Source organism: Talpa occidentalis, unplaced genomic scaffold (genome assembly GCF_014898055.3).
Source record: "Talpa occidentalis isolate TD23 unplaced genomic scaffold, MPIMG_talOcc4v2.1 talOcc4.16, whole genome shotgun sequence".
Taxonomy (NCBI): Eukaryota; Metazoa; Chordata; class Mammalia; order Eulipotyphla; family Talpidae; genus Talpa; species Talpa occidentalis.
In genome coordinates this window covers 965,814-983,532 of record NW_023601653.1, presented here as the reverse complement: position 1 = coordinate 983,532, position 17,719 = coordinate 965,814, and the positions used below count along the sequence as shown (strand labels likewise).

Here is a 17,719-nt window from a genome sequence, read left to right as displayed (position 1 = left end):
CCGGGCTGTATTTCCCAGCCAGCTGTGGGGGAACTTGGTGTCCTGGCCCTAGGCAGAACGAGGGGGGTCCCTGGGGACGCACCTGCCGCCGCTGGTCCTCACGCGCGTCGCTCCCGTGCGGACGCCGGTGCGCGTCTTCAGGCCTGCTCAGGAGGGGGGTTCATAGCGGCTACGTCTTCAGGCTTTGGCGTTGACTGACTGGGGTGCGCACGGCCTGCCTGGCCTCCCGAGTCACAGCTGCCTCTGCCTGCAGGCTGCTCAGGGCCCCGCCCAAGGCTCCCGCCACGCCGGTCAAGGCCAAGAGAGTCAGCACCTTCCAGGAGTTCGAGAGCAACACCAGCGATGCCTGGGACGTGGGCGAGGATGACGACGAGCTCCTGGCCATGGCGACCGAGAGCCTTAACAGTGAGGTGGTCATGGAGACGGCCCACCGCGTCCTGCGCAACCACAGCCAGCGGCAGGAGCAGCGGCTGCAGGGGGCCCCTGAGCCGGAGCCCTTGCCTGAGCCCGCGCTGGAGCCCACGCCCCCGGCAGAACCCCCTGCCGCCCCGAGTGGGGACCTGCGGCTGGTGAAGTCGGTCAGCGAGATCCACGCGACCTGTCCCGCAGGTGGGCGGGCTGTCGCGGCGGGCGTGGGCCATCTCTCTGCCGGCCTCTGGCTTCCTTTGAGTCCTGGGGCTCAGGCGGCTGCGAGCTCCCCCTCACGGGACCCCGGGAGAGCTGGAGGTTCAGACCCGCTTCACCTCTCACCCGCCTCGGTGGACCCCTCCACCTTCCGCCCCGGGGGACCCAGCGCCGCACGCCCTCCCCTCCCAACGCCCGAGGGCCTGAGGACACCCACCCCACGGGGACTGGGGTCGCTACAGCCTGCTCCCATGGGCCTGCCTGTCTCACTAGGCAAGAAACTGCCCAGCCTGCAGCAGTGGCCGGTGTCACCCCTTTGCCCATAGTCAGGCCCAAGTGCCCGGGAGGGTGCCCACGGGAGCAGGCTGAGCGGGGCCGTGGTCAGGGCTTCACCCTCTGTTCTCCCACAGAGAGCGCCCATGGCGCCGCCCCGCTGCACAGGTCCCAGTCGCTCCCGCACTCGGCCACCGTTGCCCTGGGAGGGCCGTCCGACCCCAGCGCCGGCAGCAGCTCAGCAGCGAGCGAGAGAGTGGCCTCTCGGCTGGACAAGTTCAGGCAGCTGCTTGCTGGCCCCAACACGGACCTCGGTGAGTCCCGGGGCAGGGCGCGCGTGGCCGTCTGGTGTCCAGGAGAGACCTGTTCTCGACTCGGCCTCCACCCTCGCGCTGCCCAGTGGCTTGCTGGGACCGGCCCGCTCGTCATTACGGTCGCTGCCAGAGGCGCTGGTGCGGTCACCCCCTCGGAGCCGCCTGCCCAGCTGTCCGCTCTGTCGCTCCTGAATCCCACGTGTGCCCTCTGGCAGTCTCGTGCCCTTCGGCAAGCCCCTCGGGGCTGCCCGGGTGTCCTTGCTCCCTGGTGGTCCCGGGGCTGGGACCCGTGACCTCACGCCGACCTCGGGGCCTTCCTGCCTGGCTGGCCGGCTGGTGTGGAGCACTGGGACACCCGCGCTCCTCTGGGCCTGGTGCTGAGGGACACCCTCCGCGGCCCCCGTTCACCCAGTCCCGCCTCACCTTGGTCTGGGCCCCTCCGTGCCGGCCTTTTGTTGGCTGCTGAGGGCTCAGGAGGGTGGACGCGGCCAGGTCCTGGGGCCCTGGGCCGGGGCCTGCTCTGGAGGGGAGGCCTGGGCCAAGCACGGGGCCCCGCTCGGCCAGCAGGTGGCGCGTGAGGCGCACGGCTGGGAGCCCAGGGCGGCCGGGTCCAGGCTGGGCCTCCCCGTGGCCACTCTTCTGAGGCGCACTTGCGTTTTGCTGGTGCACGTTTTGCAGCCTCTGAGTCACAGAACGGGGAGGCCCTTTGCTCTCCCCAGCCTCCCCCAGAGATGGTTCATCCATAGTTTTGTTCAATTTGCATTTTGATAAAATTTCAGATTTACAGAGCAGCTGTAAGGTTAACACCAGCAGTTCCGATCGGCCTTTAACCGGACTCACCACATCTGCGTTCTGCACGCTTCCTCACTCAGCGTGTGCGAGTGTGTGTGCGTGCACATGCGTGTGCGTGCGTGCACGTGCGCCTTTTCCCTGAGCCTCTCGGTGGGTGGGGTGCCACCATTCCCCCCCGCAGTGGGGACAGGGTTCCCTCTGGGGACTGCACGTTTATAGTTTTTCTCCAGAATGTTCAACTCTTTGGAATGGTACCAGGTCTGTGGAGAAGGGTCTTGTGAGATCGTCATGCAGCCCCTTTGCTCTCCTCCCCGCAGGACCCCGGCTCGGGAAGCTGGGGCTGCGGAGGGGCTGGGGGATCAGGAGCAGCTCTGCCCTGCCTTGCCCCGGGCATGTCCAGCGAGTCCCGGCGCCTCTGTGGGCCCGAGCCCGCTCCCTGCTTTTGCCGCCTCGTGTCACACGTTGGGGCCCAGCCGCGAGCGCTGGTGCTGGTGGCTGCTGACCGGACGCCACCGCACCCTTGGTCTCGTCCTGCCTGGAGTGCAGTCACCACTCTGGCCCCTGAAGCTGCTGCGCCCCACCCTGGCTTGCTTGGCCGAGGTCTTTCTGCTCAGGCTTTTCTGGAGTCTTCTGAGGTCAGTGGGCACTTTTAACAAGGTGACAGCCATTTCTTAGTCTAATTATTCATTTTTTTCTGTAGCTCATTAACTCGGCCATACACTCATTGATTTATTCATTTATTTGGAGAACATTTCTTTTTTTTTTTTTTTTTAAAGAATCATTTATTTATTTACACAAGCACTGGCCACTGTCAGAAGCGCGGGAGGGTGAGAGGGTTCACCAGAGCCAGAGCGGGGAGCAGAGCAGGCAGAAGGACCGAAGCACACTGCTGAGGGGAGCAGCGGGCGGCAGGAGAGGTCTGTGCGCCGTGTGGGACCCTCGCCCGGTGGCCGGGGAGCAGCTGGGGATCGAACCGACGCTGCAGAGGCTGCGGGCAGCTTCACAACCCAGCGCTCAACCGCTGCACCACCGGGGAGGCCCTATTTGGAGAACATTTCTTCAGCATCTCTGGCGCTGGCTCTGAGGACACAGCGATCTTTCTGTGAGTCAGACTCTCTGGCCTGTGGTCCACGTGCGAGTGGCAATGTGGAGGCCGAGCAGGCCTTGGCACGGCCTGTCCCGTGCAGGCAACGGGTGGGTGCTGCGCCCTGCACACTGCTGACCCCGGCCTCTGTCAGTCCACGGGAGACTCCCCACCGCCCGGGCTGCAGTGAAGGGGGGGCCGTGTCTGACTGTGCCGTGTGCTGGCACTCAGGTGGTTGTTGAATGAATTCACGAGAGCGCAGACCAGCTTCGGTGGCCCCTCTTTGCGAGAGACGGATTAGCTCACTGTGAAATCTGTTTTTCTTCTCGGCCAGAAAGCCGTCAACAGGGACTCTTGCCTTTATCGTGTTGTGGGGGTGATTGACATGTTCTTTGTGCCTGGAAAGCAAATTATGTTAAAATGTTCTTCAGGATCTATTTATAGGGCACTGTGCAGTGATGCTTTGTGCCGCCCTGCGCCTCCTGCCCTGCCTGGAGGGTGGGTGCGGCTGGGACTGGTGACCTTAGGGGAGGGGGCGTGCCCCCCACTCTGCCTCGTGCCTCCCTCAGAAGGCCGTGGGCCTTGTGCCGTGGTGCCGGTGGCGCATTGAAGTGGACCATCCCCCGTCCATGCTACCCCTCAGCCCCGGGACTCGCCCTGGCCGCCCTCCCCTGCCAGGGACAGCACTTCTGTTAGAGGGCACCCCAGAACCCCAAAGCCTGCTTGCTCTAAATAGGTCTACCATTTGCTGCATCAAGGCAAAACATAGGCCTTTAGCGGGAAGGAACTGTAGTACAGTCATCGTGCAGCACAGACGAGGGGAGGATAGAGTCTCCAAATCTGGCACCCAGAGTTGCCCGTCCCCTCGTGGGTGAAAGTCCAGCAAACAGGGCTCACCCAGAGCGAGGCCCGAAAGCTGCCTCAGTCTAGAGCACCTTCCGGCAGGGACCCGCAGAAGAGGGTCAGAAACAGCCAGCCAGGTCTGGGAGGGAAAGAGCAAAATCAAGATCAACGCTGCCTTTGCCACCTCCCCACGCGTCTCTCACCCCGTCTGCTTCCCCCAGGCCGGGACCCAGGAGCCAGCGCTGCTCCCTCACGTCTCTCTGCCCCTCGTGCCTCCTCAGGCCCTTCTTGCTCTCCCTCCTCTTCCTTCCTCCCCCAGGCGCCTCTCCGGCTGCTTCTCCTCCCTGTTCAGCCCCACCCTCCCTTGGGTGGGGCAGGGAAGCTGGAACCTCCTCTTTTCCTGGGGACCCCCATTATACTTGGACGCGTCCCGGGTGCTCCCAAGCAGCAGCGTGTTGAATCTGAGGGCTGCCACGGCCTTGGGTGGCAGAGGCGACTGGCCTGGAGGGCAGAGCCACCGACTGAGACCCTGTCGCCCTGGTCACCTATGCTCAGGGTGCGTGGCCGTGCATGGGGGGTCTCTGCTCCGGGGGCTCTTGGAAGGTGACTGGCGCAGTGGCCTTGGGCCAGACCAGGCCCTGGGGCCCAGATGCGCAGGCTGCTTCCCTTCGCCCACTGAACGTGGGGGCTGTGGGCAAAGTCGGCTGCGCTGTGGTTCTTCGTGCGGCCTGGCTGACACAGGCTCCCGCCGGCTTCCAGGAGCTGGGGTGCAAAGTTTAGCCTCCTAGCCAGGGACACGAGGCCAAAGGCTTCCTGCCTGGCCTTAGCTGCCATGTGGGCTCACCTCCGTCCTTTGACTGTGCCTTGCAGGTGCACAGATGTGCACACGTGTGCCCACACAAGAGCCCCACGCAGTAGACACGTGCCCACTACCCCGGCCTGCTCTGGGTGCTGCCCGCCACACAGACCCTGCCACCGCCGCCCAGCACAAGCTGCTCTTCACGCCGAGCAGTGAGGCCAAGTGGCTGGAACCAGGGCCCAGGCGGACCCAGGGTGGTGCCCACCATCTCCCCAGAGCAGGGAGGGAGCTGGGGTTCCTGGTATACCCCTCTGCCCTGGCGCCCAGCCTGCAGCTTCCTTGCTTCCCCTCTTGCAGCTGGGGTTCTCCTGACCCCCCCGGATTCCCCTGCCCATCCAGTGTGCTCTCTACCTCCCAGGCCAGAGGGAGCTCCTCTCCCCGTCCTGAGGTCTGCGGCTCCCTCTCCTGCACCAGAGATCCCAGGGGCCCCGCTTGAGCCCCGTGAGTGGGGTCCTGCAAAAAGGGCGGCGCTGTGACGTCAGAAGCGGACTCCTGCATCTCCAGCCAGAGTGCGTCCCGCCGGGTGAGGGGCTTGTCCAGTTAGCAGTGTGGCCAGATGAATACGGCGTCCTCAAGGCCGGAGGGAGCCAAGCTGGACCGTCTTCCTGCACGATGTATGAGTGGCCGAGCCATAAAAGGAGCACCTCAGGGGCCCGTGCTGTGGGGGGAGTGCTCAGCGCCGGCGGTGGCCTGCGTCCCCAGGCTCTGCCCGGCCACCTCCTGGGCTGCGCGCTCGTCTCCAGCTTGCCCTACGGAACCGGCTCTCTTCCTGCTCGGGGCCGGCGCTCGGAAGGTCACTGTACGAATTCAGACGGAAACGGTTTGACAAGGACTGACTGTGTCACTGCTTTGGAACAAAACCAGCAATGGCCAGAGGCAGACCGAGCGCCGGCTCTGCGCGGCATGTGAGGGGCGCGGGGTGCAATGGGACGGGAGCCTGTTCCTCAGGGGCAGCCGTCTCTGGAGAGACAGGCTGTGGCTTGCCTGCCCTGGAGAGGCCGGGCCCAATGTGGAGTGGGCAGGGCGGGTGGTGGGAGGCCCCGCTGCACGACAGGCAGGTGCACACACGCCTCGTGCCCATGCAGCCCAGCCTTGCCCTCCGTGCCGGGCTGAGGGGCTGTGGCTGTGCTCCTGGAGGGCAGGCCCCGCGCGGACACGCTGTCTGTGCTGTGCTCCAGGTGCTGGTGGCCGCCGGGTGGGGGTGGCTCCCGGTGCCCTTGGAGCTGTGGCAGGGCGCCATGTTGCACCGGAGGGTGGTGCCCCAGCTCTGCCCACCTTGGCTCCCTTATTGGGAAGCCTGTCCTCTGGGCACAAGATAGTGGCTAGCCAGGCGTCGATGCTTCCTAGAAAGTCTGTTCTGGTGGCCACGGGGAAGGTGGTGTGCAGGGGCCACACTGGGTCCATGCAAGACATGCCAAGAGTCCAGCCATCCTGGTGAGGGCAGCACAGATGTAAGAGACGTGAGCATCTCTAGGACCGGGCCAGCAACGGGTCCATGCCGTGGCTTGTGGGAGAGAGGCAGGGCAGCGGCAGGAGGGGCTAGCCGGGGCCCCGGTGTCCACGTCAGGCCGCGGCCTTCGAGAGCAGCGGACGGCCTGGTACAGGGCCTGCCAGGCAGACTCCGAGGTGGATACTCTGTCTGCCATTTTGTTGACTGGTGGCGGGAGCGGAGGCTCCCAGAGGGTAGAGCCCTTGCCCGGGCTCCAGCGATCGGTGGGGTCTGCCCTGGTGGGGTCTGCCAGGCCGGGGTGTTGCTGTGGGGCCACGCCTCCCGACCTCCGGCTCGAGATCCCGTCTGGGAGAGGGTGAAACTTTGTCTTAGGCGGTGTTTCAGGCGAGCCACACCCACGTGCTGACAGCGAAGGTCCTTAGCACTCGCATCGGCGCTTCCCAGGCGCGCCCCGGTGGCGCCGTGCCTGTGGGCCTCGGTTCATGGCTGCCTGCGCCCGCTGGGCTCTGGGCAGAAGCTGCACATGAAATCAGAATTCATGGACACGGTCATGTTGCGGGAACCTCCATTTTGCCTTTTAGAGGAAATCCCCGATAAAACGCTGATCGTGCCCCTCGGAGGCCGGTCCCGGGCACTGCGGCAGAGCGGGCAGAGCGGGCAGAGCTTCCTGCAGCAGGACCCGCTGCCCGCGCCTGCCCGTGGCTGTCCCGGACTCGTGTCTTGGGTGACAGGGGCACCCCGAGGGAGGCCGCGTCTGAGCAGGACGCCCGCGTAACCATGTTCAGGAATGGCCAGGCCGGAGGCCGTGGGTGGGGCGGGTCCAGAGAGGCGCCTGTGCCCTCCTCGGGGAAGCCCCCGTCCGCTTACCCTCCAGCTGTGCTCCCCAGTTACTGCCATCCAAGTGGGGTCCCCTGACCAGCACGGCTGCTCGAGGGAGCGGTCACTTACAAGCAGCTACTCGTCTCTGCGCTGATTCTGCTGAAGCCCACGAGGGTGGTGGTGCTGATTCTGGAAGCTGACGGGCGACGGAGAACGCGCTGAAGGCAGGCACCCTCTCACTGGGTGGGATGCGCCCAGGCCAGTGCGCAGAGGCCCTGCCTCCTGACCTGTGGGTGGAGGAGGCGTGGGGCCAGCCCCTTCTCGGGTGGGCCAGAGGACAGCGGCGGCCCCGGTAGTGTAGAGGCCAGCTCCCCCACCGCAGGCTGCATCCTTGTGCCGGTGCTGCCCGGAGGCCTGGGCTCTTGTGCTGGGGGCGCCTGCCAGTGCTCAGCCCCCCCCCACCCTGCTCGAGCTGGGGGTGCCCCCGAGCATGTGGGAAGTGGAATGCCCAGAGGAGGGTAGCAGTGTGGGGGCTGGCCTGGAGAATGTCCCAAGGCGCAGGGGTCAGCTGCTGGGTGGGCCGCGTGTGGGTGCGATAGCTGCTGCCTGCTAGTGGCCAGGGCCTGGGGCAGGGTGCAGGCTGCGGCCACAGGGAGGGCCAGGCCTCTGCCCTCACTCGCTCTGCCACGTGCTCTGCGAATGTCCAGTGGCCTTTTTTTTTTTTTTTAAAGATTTATTTATCTATTTGATTGTTTATTCATGCATATAAGCACTGGGTACAGTCAGAAGCGTGGGAGGGTGAGAGGATTCACCAGAGCCAGAGCGGGGAGCAGAGCAGGCAGAAGGACCGAAGGACACTGCTGAGGGGAGCAGCGGGCGGCAGGAGAGGTCTGCGCGCCATGCGGGACCCTCCTCAGGTGGCCGGGGAGCAGCCGGGGATTGAACCGGCGCCGCAGAGGCCGCGGGCAGCCTCGCAACCCAGCGCTCCACCGCTGCGCCACCGGGGAGGCCCTCCAGTGGCCTTTTACTTAATCTGCGTTCAGGTGTCCCTGTCCCCTCGCAGATGACGCCGCGTTGTAACGTGGCTCCGTGATACGAAACGAGCAGGGACAGCTCTAAGTGACGGGATAGACCTTGCAGCTTGGCCAGCCCGCGGCTTGCATTTCCTGACACAGCCATAAGCCGCCCAGGCTGCTTTCGTGGGGGCCCTTGAGAGGCGCTGAGGGGCGGCGTGGCTAGTCTGAGGCGGCCCGTCCTTTGACGTTGGGCCCCTGGGGCTGAGGCCGCACTCTTGCCGTTTGGTTGCACAGTGTGTCCGCTGCGCAGGCAGCGGGCGGCCGGCCAGTGCGTCCCCGCCGAGGGCCCGCGCTCGCTGTCCTCCCATCGATCTATCTTTTTAAGAAAATGCGTTTTAAAGTCAGTTACAAATGTCACTTTGCCCGTGGAGACTCAGGCGTGCACACCGCTGCCCGGGTTTGCTTGTTTTAGAGGCACAGTTTACCCCCTGAAATGCACACACCTCATGGCAGTCCAGCAGGGTGAGTTTTGACAAGCGCATGACCTGTGTGACCCCAGCTCTGGTCAGGCGCAGCCCTCGCCCGGAGGGTCCTGCCGGTGCCTTCTGTGGCGCCCGTGTGGAGCCCTGTGCGCCCGGGCCCCGGCAGGGCTGCCCGGGGGAGGGCCGGGCCAGGCTTCTGTCAGCCAGGCGTGCTCGGCTGGCGGAGTCCTCAGCGGCGTGGAGCCCCCGCAGGCCCCTCCGCGGCCCTGTGGTGCGGGTTCTCCTTCCCTTCATTTCCATGGTGATGACAGCTTCTCTGCGGATGAAGATGCTCTGGCTGCGCGTGACAGGCACAGAGACGCGCCGTGGCTGCTCTGGGACTCCCCGGGCAGCAGTCGCCGCCCTTACTGCGCGGCCTGCGTGCGCGAGCCCTGTGTGGCTGCGGTGCCGGGGGCGGCCTGTGCTGTTCAGCAGTCCTCGGCCGGGAGGGGCTCACCCCTCCGCTGGGGACTCTTCTGGAAAGTTCTGTGGAGGAGCCATCTCAGGTAACGGTGTGGAGGGCACCGGCGCCAGGATCCGTTGGAGAGGGCAGCTGGGCGCGCACCGGGCCTGTGGGGGCCGGGCACCCGTCCTCTGGGCGCAGGCGCCCTCTGTCTGATGGGGCAACCGCGTCGTGTTCTAAGCGGAGCTGCCTCTGAGAACAGGGCGCCCCATGGAGAGCAGCCGGTGCCCAGTCCTCTGGAGGACGAGGCCCACCACAGCACCCGTGGCTGCTTCCTGCCTGTCTCGCCCTTGGCGTGCTGCGTGACCCCGAGGGCCTTGCAGCCCAGGCCACCTGTTTGGGCTGCCCAGTCTTGGCCCAGCCACACGGTCTCTGTTCCCAGCACTGTGGGGCGGGGCTGGCCGGCTGCTCTGTGGACACTCCGGGCCTGGTGCTTCCTTTGGGAACCACTCGGTGTGTCTGCTCCAGGGGGGCTGCCCACAAGTGTCTCCTGGCCGTGCCAGTGTCCGCGGTCAGCAGAGCTCAGTGAGTCCGCCGTCAGCCACTGCCCAGACAGGGCGCCTGTGGGCTGCGTTGCTCCTCTCGCCCTGCTGTTGCGAAGGCCCTAGGCGTGCAGTGGTGACAGCCCGTCCCAGTCGGCGTGCAGTGGCGCCCGCGCAGAGCCAGCGAGTGAGCTGTGGCCGGTGGCTGTGCTGGGCCCACACCAGGGAGGGCCGTGCCTCTGGGAGCTGGGCTGGGGCTGCCCGGGGCGATGGGCCGGCCAGGAGTGCTGCACAGCCAGGGGGCCCCGGCGGAGGGATGGCCGAGGCAGTCCTGTGCTGAGCGGTCACGGGGGCGCTTGCGATGACCTTACTGGTCCTGGCCCAGCTGATGGCCCAGCCCGGAGGCTGCCCTGTGAGCGCGACGCTGCCCCCGAGGGAGGGCAGGGGGACAGTGGGCTGGGTGTCCAGGCCGCCTGGGGCCTCCCAGGTCACCAGAGGTGGTTCGGGGTCTCTGTCGCCATCTTGGCTGCCGGGCTCTGGCGGCCTGCCCTGGAGTGGACCTCAGGCTGGCCGGCCGTGATGCGGGGTCGCTCTGTGGAGGGTGGAGAACCAAGCAGGGCGGCTGGGTGCTGAGCGTTCTGATCGGCTCCTCTAGGATAAATACCCGCTTCCTCCTCGCCGCCGAGACCCCTCTCCCGGCTGCAGAGGTGGGGCGTCTGCGCCATGCGCGGGGCTGCTGCCCCTGCTGCTCCGGCACGCCCTCCCAGCGCACCTTTGTTCCATTGAGAAGATTAAGGGCAGTGTTTGGTTGAAAAAATTTTAATGAAGCACCTAACAGAGCTATTATTCATTTTTGAAACAAGTTGCTGTGGTTACCATAGTAATATTAAGCCTTTAATTAAATATTTTTCTTGCAGGCCTCAGTCAGTTTCTGTGACGTGCTGGTGGGGGAGCTGCGGCTCCGCGAGCGGGGCTCTGGGAGGAAGTTTCTAGCTCTGCCGAGTTAAATCACTCAAGGAATTTATGTTACAGGCACATAAAGCTTATAAATCTAGTTTATCATATCTATCATTTAATTGTTCATGCAAGCTGGCTCTTCACGTAGCGATTTACAGTAATCTCAGCGAAATAACAGTTTTGTGTCACAAAATGAATAATGCATGCAAAGAAATTGTTGAGCTCCTTAAAATCATTATGCTCAAAATATTAGGCTCTTTTATTGGAAAGTGATAGAACGATGATCATGTGCTGGTGGCAGGCGGGGGCTTCAGAGCTGGCGGCACCGTGCCTTTGGGTCCCAGCTCTGAGGAGGGGACCGCCGAGGCTGCGGCATCAGCTCAAGGGCTGCCTGGATGGCAGAGCGGGCTGGCCGCAGCGGGCTGTTGCCGAGGGCTCTGGGCACCAGCTTGGGGGAAAACACATGTTAAAAAGGCATCCACCTGCCCAGCAGGAAGTGGCTATCTGGCCCCTGGGCACCATGGTGGGAGCTGGGCACTGGGCGGGGGGAGCGGGGAGCGGTGCTGGGGAGTGCCCCAGGCTTCCTGGCCCTCCTCTGGCTCCACCGGGCACTGCACGCACCCAGCGCTGCCCTGTAAGGGTGGAGGCCAGACTGTCAGTGATGGGGGGTGCGAGCAGCCCCTTGGGATGTTCACGGGGGCCTGGTGACAGCCGCCGCCTGGGCTGGAGGCCTGTGGGGAGCCCGCTGCGGGGGTGGGGGCGCCACTCGAGGCTGGGGTGAGGGCTCATCGCAGCGCCGGCCCCAGGCAGGATGGCAGCCTGTCACGTCAGCGGGTCTGCGCCTCCTTCGCCTTCTCTTGTGCTCGGAACAGTCGTGTTATGAGAGCTCAGGCCACATGGGGGGTGTGAGGGCCAGACCTGAAGCCGCCCACCCCTAGCCGGGCTGGGGTCCTGCCTGTCATCTCCACTGTCCCCGTGCCCGTCCCTCGGCTGCAGCATTCCACAGCAAGCCCCAGACACCACGCCCGGGCCTCTGCTTCAGTGTTTTCTGGAGAGGCCCCACAGTGCTGCTGTTTTAAGATCACGGCACTCACGGAGCCCTCCTGGCAGGTGCTTCCCCGCTGGGGTTCTAGAGCCAGGCCCGGGGCCCGGGGCGCCTGCCCTGGAGTCAGGGACATGGCGACTCTGGCTGATTGGGACAGGCAAGGCCCGGAGTCCAGAAACACACGCCGTAGCGGCCCCTCCCTGCTTCGGAGACCCGAGTGGGGCCTGGCCTGGGCCTGTGTTGGGCTTCAGCTCTGATGCTCACACCCCCACACTGAGGGGCACGGGGCAGTGAGGGCCTGTGGGTGGGCCCGGGCCACCCCCGATTGGCTGGTGCGGGCAAGGCTTGGCCAGCCCGGGGTCCGGCCAAGGCATACACGGCCTTCTCCAGGGCGTGGCCCCGTGGACGTGACGGCGCGCTTCAGCACGACTGCCCTTGCCGACCCGACCTGTCACACTCTCCTGTCAGGAGGCAGAGTCCCCGGCGGGCATACGCCCCGTGTGCACCGATTTATTTGCTTTAAGCGCTGAAATTGTGGGACACCGAGGGCTGTGCTCCGCGGGTCCTTCTGGAGAGCAAAGGTGCAGACCTCCAGCTTCTCATTTGCTTGAAAGGATTTGGATTTTTAGCATGAAATAGGAGCAGTCTTGCCATTAATTAAATGCCACGAAGCGCTGGCCGGGATCGATGGTATTGAAGGGAAAACAGTGTAATTGGGCCTGGAGAAGTGGCTCACGGGAGGGGGCTCCTCCCCGGGCCTGTGCAGCTCCTGGGGCTGCTTGTACTTGGCTTCTCGACGCAGGTTCAAGACCCCGTGTCCCCTTCAGCATTTCCGTGGATTTTCCGCCCCGTTGGGCGTCAGAGCGTCTCCCGAAGTGCGAGCACGGGGCTGCGTGCGTCTTGAGGCAGAGGTGCTGGCTCACCCTGGGGCTATATCTTGGGGCAGATTTCCAGACACGAAGTTGTTGGCTCAGAGGGGGTGAGGATTTCCAGTAAGGAGGCGATGAGCTGGGACCTCCCCCGAGCTGTCGCCCCCGTGCCCTGAGCCCCTCTCGCGCGGTGCACCGGGCGCGGCGCTTCCGGCCTCCCGTGAAGCCAGCGTCCTTCCGCGCGCCCGCCGCCTGCCGGGCTGTCTTCTCTGAAGAAACATCTGCTTTGAGTCGTCGGCCCATTTTTAATTGGGTTGTTTGTATTTTTTATTATTGATTTCCCAGACTCTCCACTCTCTATCGTGTCTGTTTTCCTAGCTGGCTGCCGTGAGGACCAGCCTGGAGGTGTAGGGCCAGCAGGGAAGCCGCTGTGGACTGGTTAGACTGTGGAGCCGACCCCCGCCCGGGCTGCGCCCCTGGGGTAGACCCCCGCTGTACCCCGTGTGCCTGGGGTAGACCCCCGCTTGCACCAGTGTGTCTGAGCTGCGCGTACCCGCGAGCCGTGGCCCCTCGGCCTGAACCTTGCGCCTTTGTCTTAGTCGGGTCTCCTGCCCATCACAGGGTTCCGGGAGCCCGGGGTGGAAAGGCCGTCGTCACTCAGGACTCGGCACCCCAGGGACCGCTCAGGTGGTGTGAGACTCGTCGGGGCTGCTCACCTGGGGTAACGCTGGCTCTGGGGGTGGGGCCTCCGGCCTCCCCGGAGGGAGTCTCCTGCCCGCAGCGCCCGCAGCGCCCCCAGCCCTCCGGGGTCCTGCCCTCCACGGGCTGCTTCCAGCCAGCGCCCGCGCCTTCCCCGAGGCTGGCGCCCTCGCCCACTGCCCTTGCTCCTCTCCGTGCCCCGTCCTGGCTGGCCGGTGCTGCTGCGCTGTGCTGGTGAGGTTGGGCAGCGGAGAGAAGGCGCCGCTCCAGCTGCGGCCCCGGGAGCCTGGCCTGGTCCCCCTCCCGTCCTCAGCACTGCTCCCGCCGTGACCGTCCTCCCTCGCCCGTGAGCCCTGGGCATGGGGACAGGCCTTGCCCTGGGAGAGGAGGGGTCCACGCCCATCTGGCCTGCAGCTGTGTGGGCAGCCGCGCTGGCGCCTCTGGGCCAGGTAAGTGGCGCGGCCCCCGGGGCGGTGCTGGCAGACGGGTGATTGATGAGCTCCCGCCGCGCGCGGCCTAGCTCGCCGACCCTCCCGGCCCGCAGCCTCTGCCGTCCCGTGGGTTCGCTCGGAGCAGGTGGGCCGGACGCGCGCTTGTTGTCAGGGCTTCTGGCAGATTTTTTAATAAAAATTTTCAAAAAATTAGAATTAAAGCTAGTGAAAAGAGAGGAGCGCTGGGAAACACCCTTAAATTATGGGTTGATTTTTCTGTTGTTCCTGGTTTTTGGAAAAAAAGTTGCCTATAACGACAAGCTCCTGCACAAACAAGCTCCTGCACACGCCATCCCATGACAATGTCTGGTTCAGCCGCGACGTGAGCCCACACGCAGCTGGGGCGAGTGAGCGCGGAGCCTTGCGGGTGGGTCGGACTGTGCTGCTGGGACATGGCAAGGGCTGCAGAGCCGGGCTCAGCCGCTGCAGCGAGTGTCCCGCCGGGGACGCCCCCTCGGTGCTGTGCTGTTCCCGCAAAGCCCTGTGACCTGTTCCAGAGGAGGGGACTCAGCGCCAGAGAGCCGGGCTGTCCCGGCCCCGCAGCTGGTCGCGGCCCTGTGCGCCTCAAAGCAGGCCCCTCGCCTCCCGGCCACTGCGCCCCCTCGCCACGCAGCCTCCTGGACCATCCCCACGGTTCCTTCCCCGGGGAGGAGTTCCCAGGGGAATTCCTGGAGACGCTAAGCCTTCGTAGCGCCGCTGAGCACGGAATTGTGATGTTGGTGTTGTTTTCATGAGATATTTCAAATTTTTATTTTTCAGAAAGCACGTCCACTCTTGTTGAAGGAGAGCCATGCACGACGTTCGCTTTCTGCTCATTAAACTCCTCACAGTTTAGCTTTTTAGAGGCCTGGTGACTGCAGCGGAGCCAGTGTCCACAGGCCCAAGCTCTGCCAGGGAAGCCAGACTCGGGCGTTCTGCGCCGAGACTCAGACTGTGGAGAGCGGCCTGCTGTGACAGCGCAGTGTGGGCGTGGGGGCGACAGGGCGCTGCTAGGAGTGGGGCGTGATGCTCAGGCTAGACGGGTCAAATCCCTCAGTCGGCCTGTCTCCCCTGAATGTCTCTGCCCCAGTCACCTCATAGGCAGACAATTTACCCGCCTCCCTCCCCCCTCCCCGGAGTAATTGAGAGAGTAAGTGAATGTAAAGATCGGCCGGTGTGTCTCGAAGCTGTGATTGACCACACCAGCAGCTGGAGCCCACTGGTAAGGGCCCCATCCAGCCCGAGGCAGCTGCCTTCCTTGCACGGACGTGGCGCCGTCACCAAGTAGGCCCCGGAGGACAGAGGTCACTGTCGTCTGCCCAGCCCCGGGTCAGGCTCGATCCAGAGCATGATGCCCAGGGAGCACTCAGGCGCTTGGGCACTAGAACCGTGCTTCTAAGCAACTCAGGAATCGAAGAAATCACGCAGAAAATGAAAATATATTTTGAACCGAATGGGGATGACAGCACACATCAGAACCGGTGTGGTGCGTCTCAGCCAGTGCTGGGGGAATCTGTACTTTCCAATGCCATGTCAGAGAGGAAGGAGTGTTTTAAATCGGTGATCACAGCTGCCACCTTAGGAAGTTAGGAAAAGTGGAGGAAATTAAACGAAACCTACTGGAAGAAGGGAAATGAAGTAAGACTGGAAATCAATACACTGGTAAATGGATAAAGAAGAGCAAGAATCAACAAAATGCAAAATCAGTTCTTTGAAATGATCAGTGGAAACACCTACGTCCATCTGGCCAGTGGCGAGGAAGAGGGACCGTGGCCAGCAGCAGGAGCGCAGTGGAGCCGCAGCCCATGCCGCACAGGGTGGCCAGGCCGGGCCTCAGCCTCTCGTTGGGTCACGGGCTTGCCGGGCACGGACTGTGCTCTGAAGACACGGCCTGAGAGCACACGGTGGGCTCTGCTCTCTTGTTGAGTCTAAAATTTATATCTGCAAGGAAGGACCTCCCTGGTGGTGCATGGGGTTTAGCACAACCCTGTGGAGCTGTCTGCAGCCTCTGCAGCACGAGTTCGATTCCCGGCCAGCCAGGGAGTTACCACATGGCGCAGCAGACCTCTCCTGCCTCTCCCGCTGCTCCCCTCAGCAGTGGATTTCAGTCAGTCTGCCTGTTCTGCTCCCCGCTCTGTCTCTGGTGAAACCTCTTACCCCCCAACCCCCACCTCTGGCCTGCACCCCAGCTCTTGTGTGCATAAAGAAATAAATCTTAAAAAAAAAGTCTGCGAGGAAGCCTTCACCTCAGGAGCCAAGGGCCAGCGGCGTCTCTGCAGACGTTTAAGAATGATGACGGTTTCCTGAAAATTCTTTTTTGGGAAAGAGGAAGAGGAAGCACCCTCAACTCATTTTATTGCGGCAACGTGACGGTGATGCCAGAGCCTCGCAGAGATGTCGTGAGGAAGAGAGAAGGCCGCGGAGGCAGAGCCCCACAGGCGGACAGCGCTCTCCACCAGCGTGGCGGGGTCGTGGCCTCGCTGTGCCCCGGAGGGTCAGCTGCGGGCATTCGCTCCTGCCCCATCAGCTGGACGCCTGGCCAGGCCCTGAAGCAGCGCTTTCAGATGACAGCGGGCGGGCGGGCGTGCGGGACAGGCCCTGAGGGGAGGGGACGTGCGGGGCTTTGGGTCAGCTCCACTCACGGGGGCAGCTTCCAGGCTGTGGCACCGGAGCCTGCCTGCCCCCGAGTCCCGTGGAGCTGAGCCATCGGGTGGGCCGCGGGAGGTGGAGACAGGGCGGTGGGAGTGCCGGGCGAGGGCTGCGGAGCTGGAGCCGCAGGGGTCTGCGGAGTGGCCCCTGGAGACTGCGGTGCTGATTCGATGCTGCGAGCCGGGGCAGGGGGCCCAGGAGGCAGCGAGCCGACAGTGCCCACTCCCACGGCTGCTGAGAGTGGCCGTCGCGTGCCGCAGGCCGGGGGACAGGGAGCCCCGCTCTCTAGTGGCTGGACATTGGAGAAGCCCCGGCCCGGCCTGCCCTCGGAGGAGGGGCATCGCAGGGCGGGGCGGGGACGTCACCCCAGAGGGGCCGTGCCGGGAGCGAGCCGCGGGCTGCAGGAGCTGAGCTGGATGGTGCTCCCGGGGCTGTGCTGGGCAGAAGACCTGGCGCAGTCCCTGTCTCCTTCCCCGTGCCCCTTCCCTCACCACGGAGAGGGCAACATCGTGCCAGCTGGCCAAGGAGAAATATTTACAGGGCCCAGGGCCGTGATCACAGAGGCAGTAAACTGATAACTGGTGCATCTGGCATTCAATAAAAGCGTAACAGGCACATAGTGAAACAGGAAAATGTCACCCCGAATCAGAGGAAAAATCAATCACTAGAAACAGACCCACGGATTGATAATAAAATTATGAACAATCCAATAAAAAGGTGGGTAAAAGAGTCAAACATAAACTTCATAAAAGGTGCAGAAACGGCCGATGAGCACATGAAAATCTGTTCCGCGCTCGGCGTCTTTCGTCTCTATACAATTGCTCGTTATGCTGCGACGAGGGACCGTTTCAGTCCTGGGGGGGTGACGCTGGGCGTGGGCGGCCCTGGGCTCTGCGGCGTGTGGAGGGCGTGTGGAGGGCAGCGTGTGGCGCACGACCCCTCGGACGGCTGTCCCGCCCCACCAGGCGCCGGCCCTGGGATTGTTCCAGCAGCTGCTGTAGCGGGAGTGTAGATAGGACCCAGGTGTCTGCGAGCAGCTGACTGTGTTGATACCTGCGCTCCCAGCTGTGCTCACTGGGGAGCAGCCGGCGCCAGGTGCGCAGGCCTCACCAGCAGACGCCTGCTGGGGTACAGGTGGCAGCAGGGTGCGCTCTCCCAGCAAAGGGAGAGGCTGTGCATGCGTCCCACTGGGGCACTCACCATGCTCTGCATCCGTCACAGGTCAGGGAGGAAACATGCCCCCCCATTAAAGGACAGCCTGCTCACCAAGGCCGCGGGGAGACTGTCCGGCTTCTCTCCGTGCGCACCCCCTGGTCAATGCGCGGCACTGGCAGGACAGTCGAGCAGAGCCCTGGGCTCTGCCCCTCCGGCAACGAGTTGGGCTCCTGACCTGGCCCAGGTTGGGGCACTCCTAGGTGGTTCCTCTGACGCCAGGGTGGAGTGTGCAGGGTGGGGTGTGGGGGGGCGCCCCTCTGGCCAAGCTGGCTCGG

General features: G+C 64.2%; 1 protein-coding gene across 1 annotated transcript in view; it reads left to right on the top strand.

The window, feature by feature from the left end:
* Positions 1-17,719, top strand: part of TBC1D22A (TBC1 domain family member 22A) — a 97,526-nt gene that overhangs the window by 8,036 nt on the left and 71,771 nt on the right. Inside the window, exons 3-4 of the mRNA XM_037513374.2 lie at positions 254-609; positions 1,035-1,211. Coding sequence (XP_037369271.1) covers positions 254-609; positions 1,035-1,211 — 533 coding nt within the window. The remainder of the gene's footprint in view (positions 1-253; positions 610-1,034; positions 1,212-17,719) is intronic.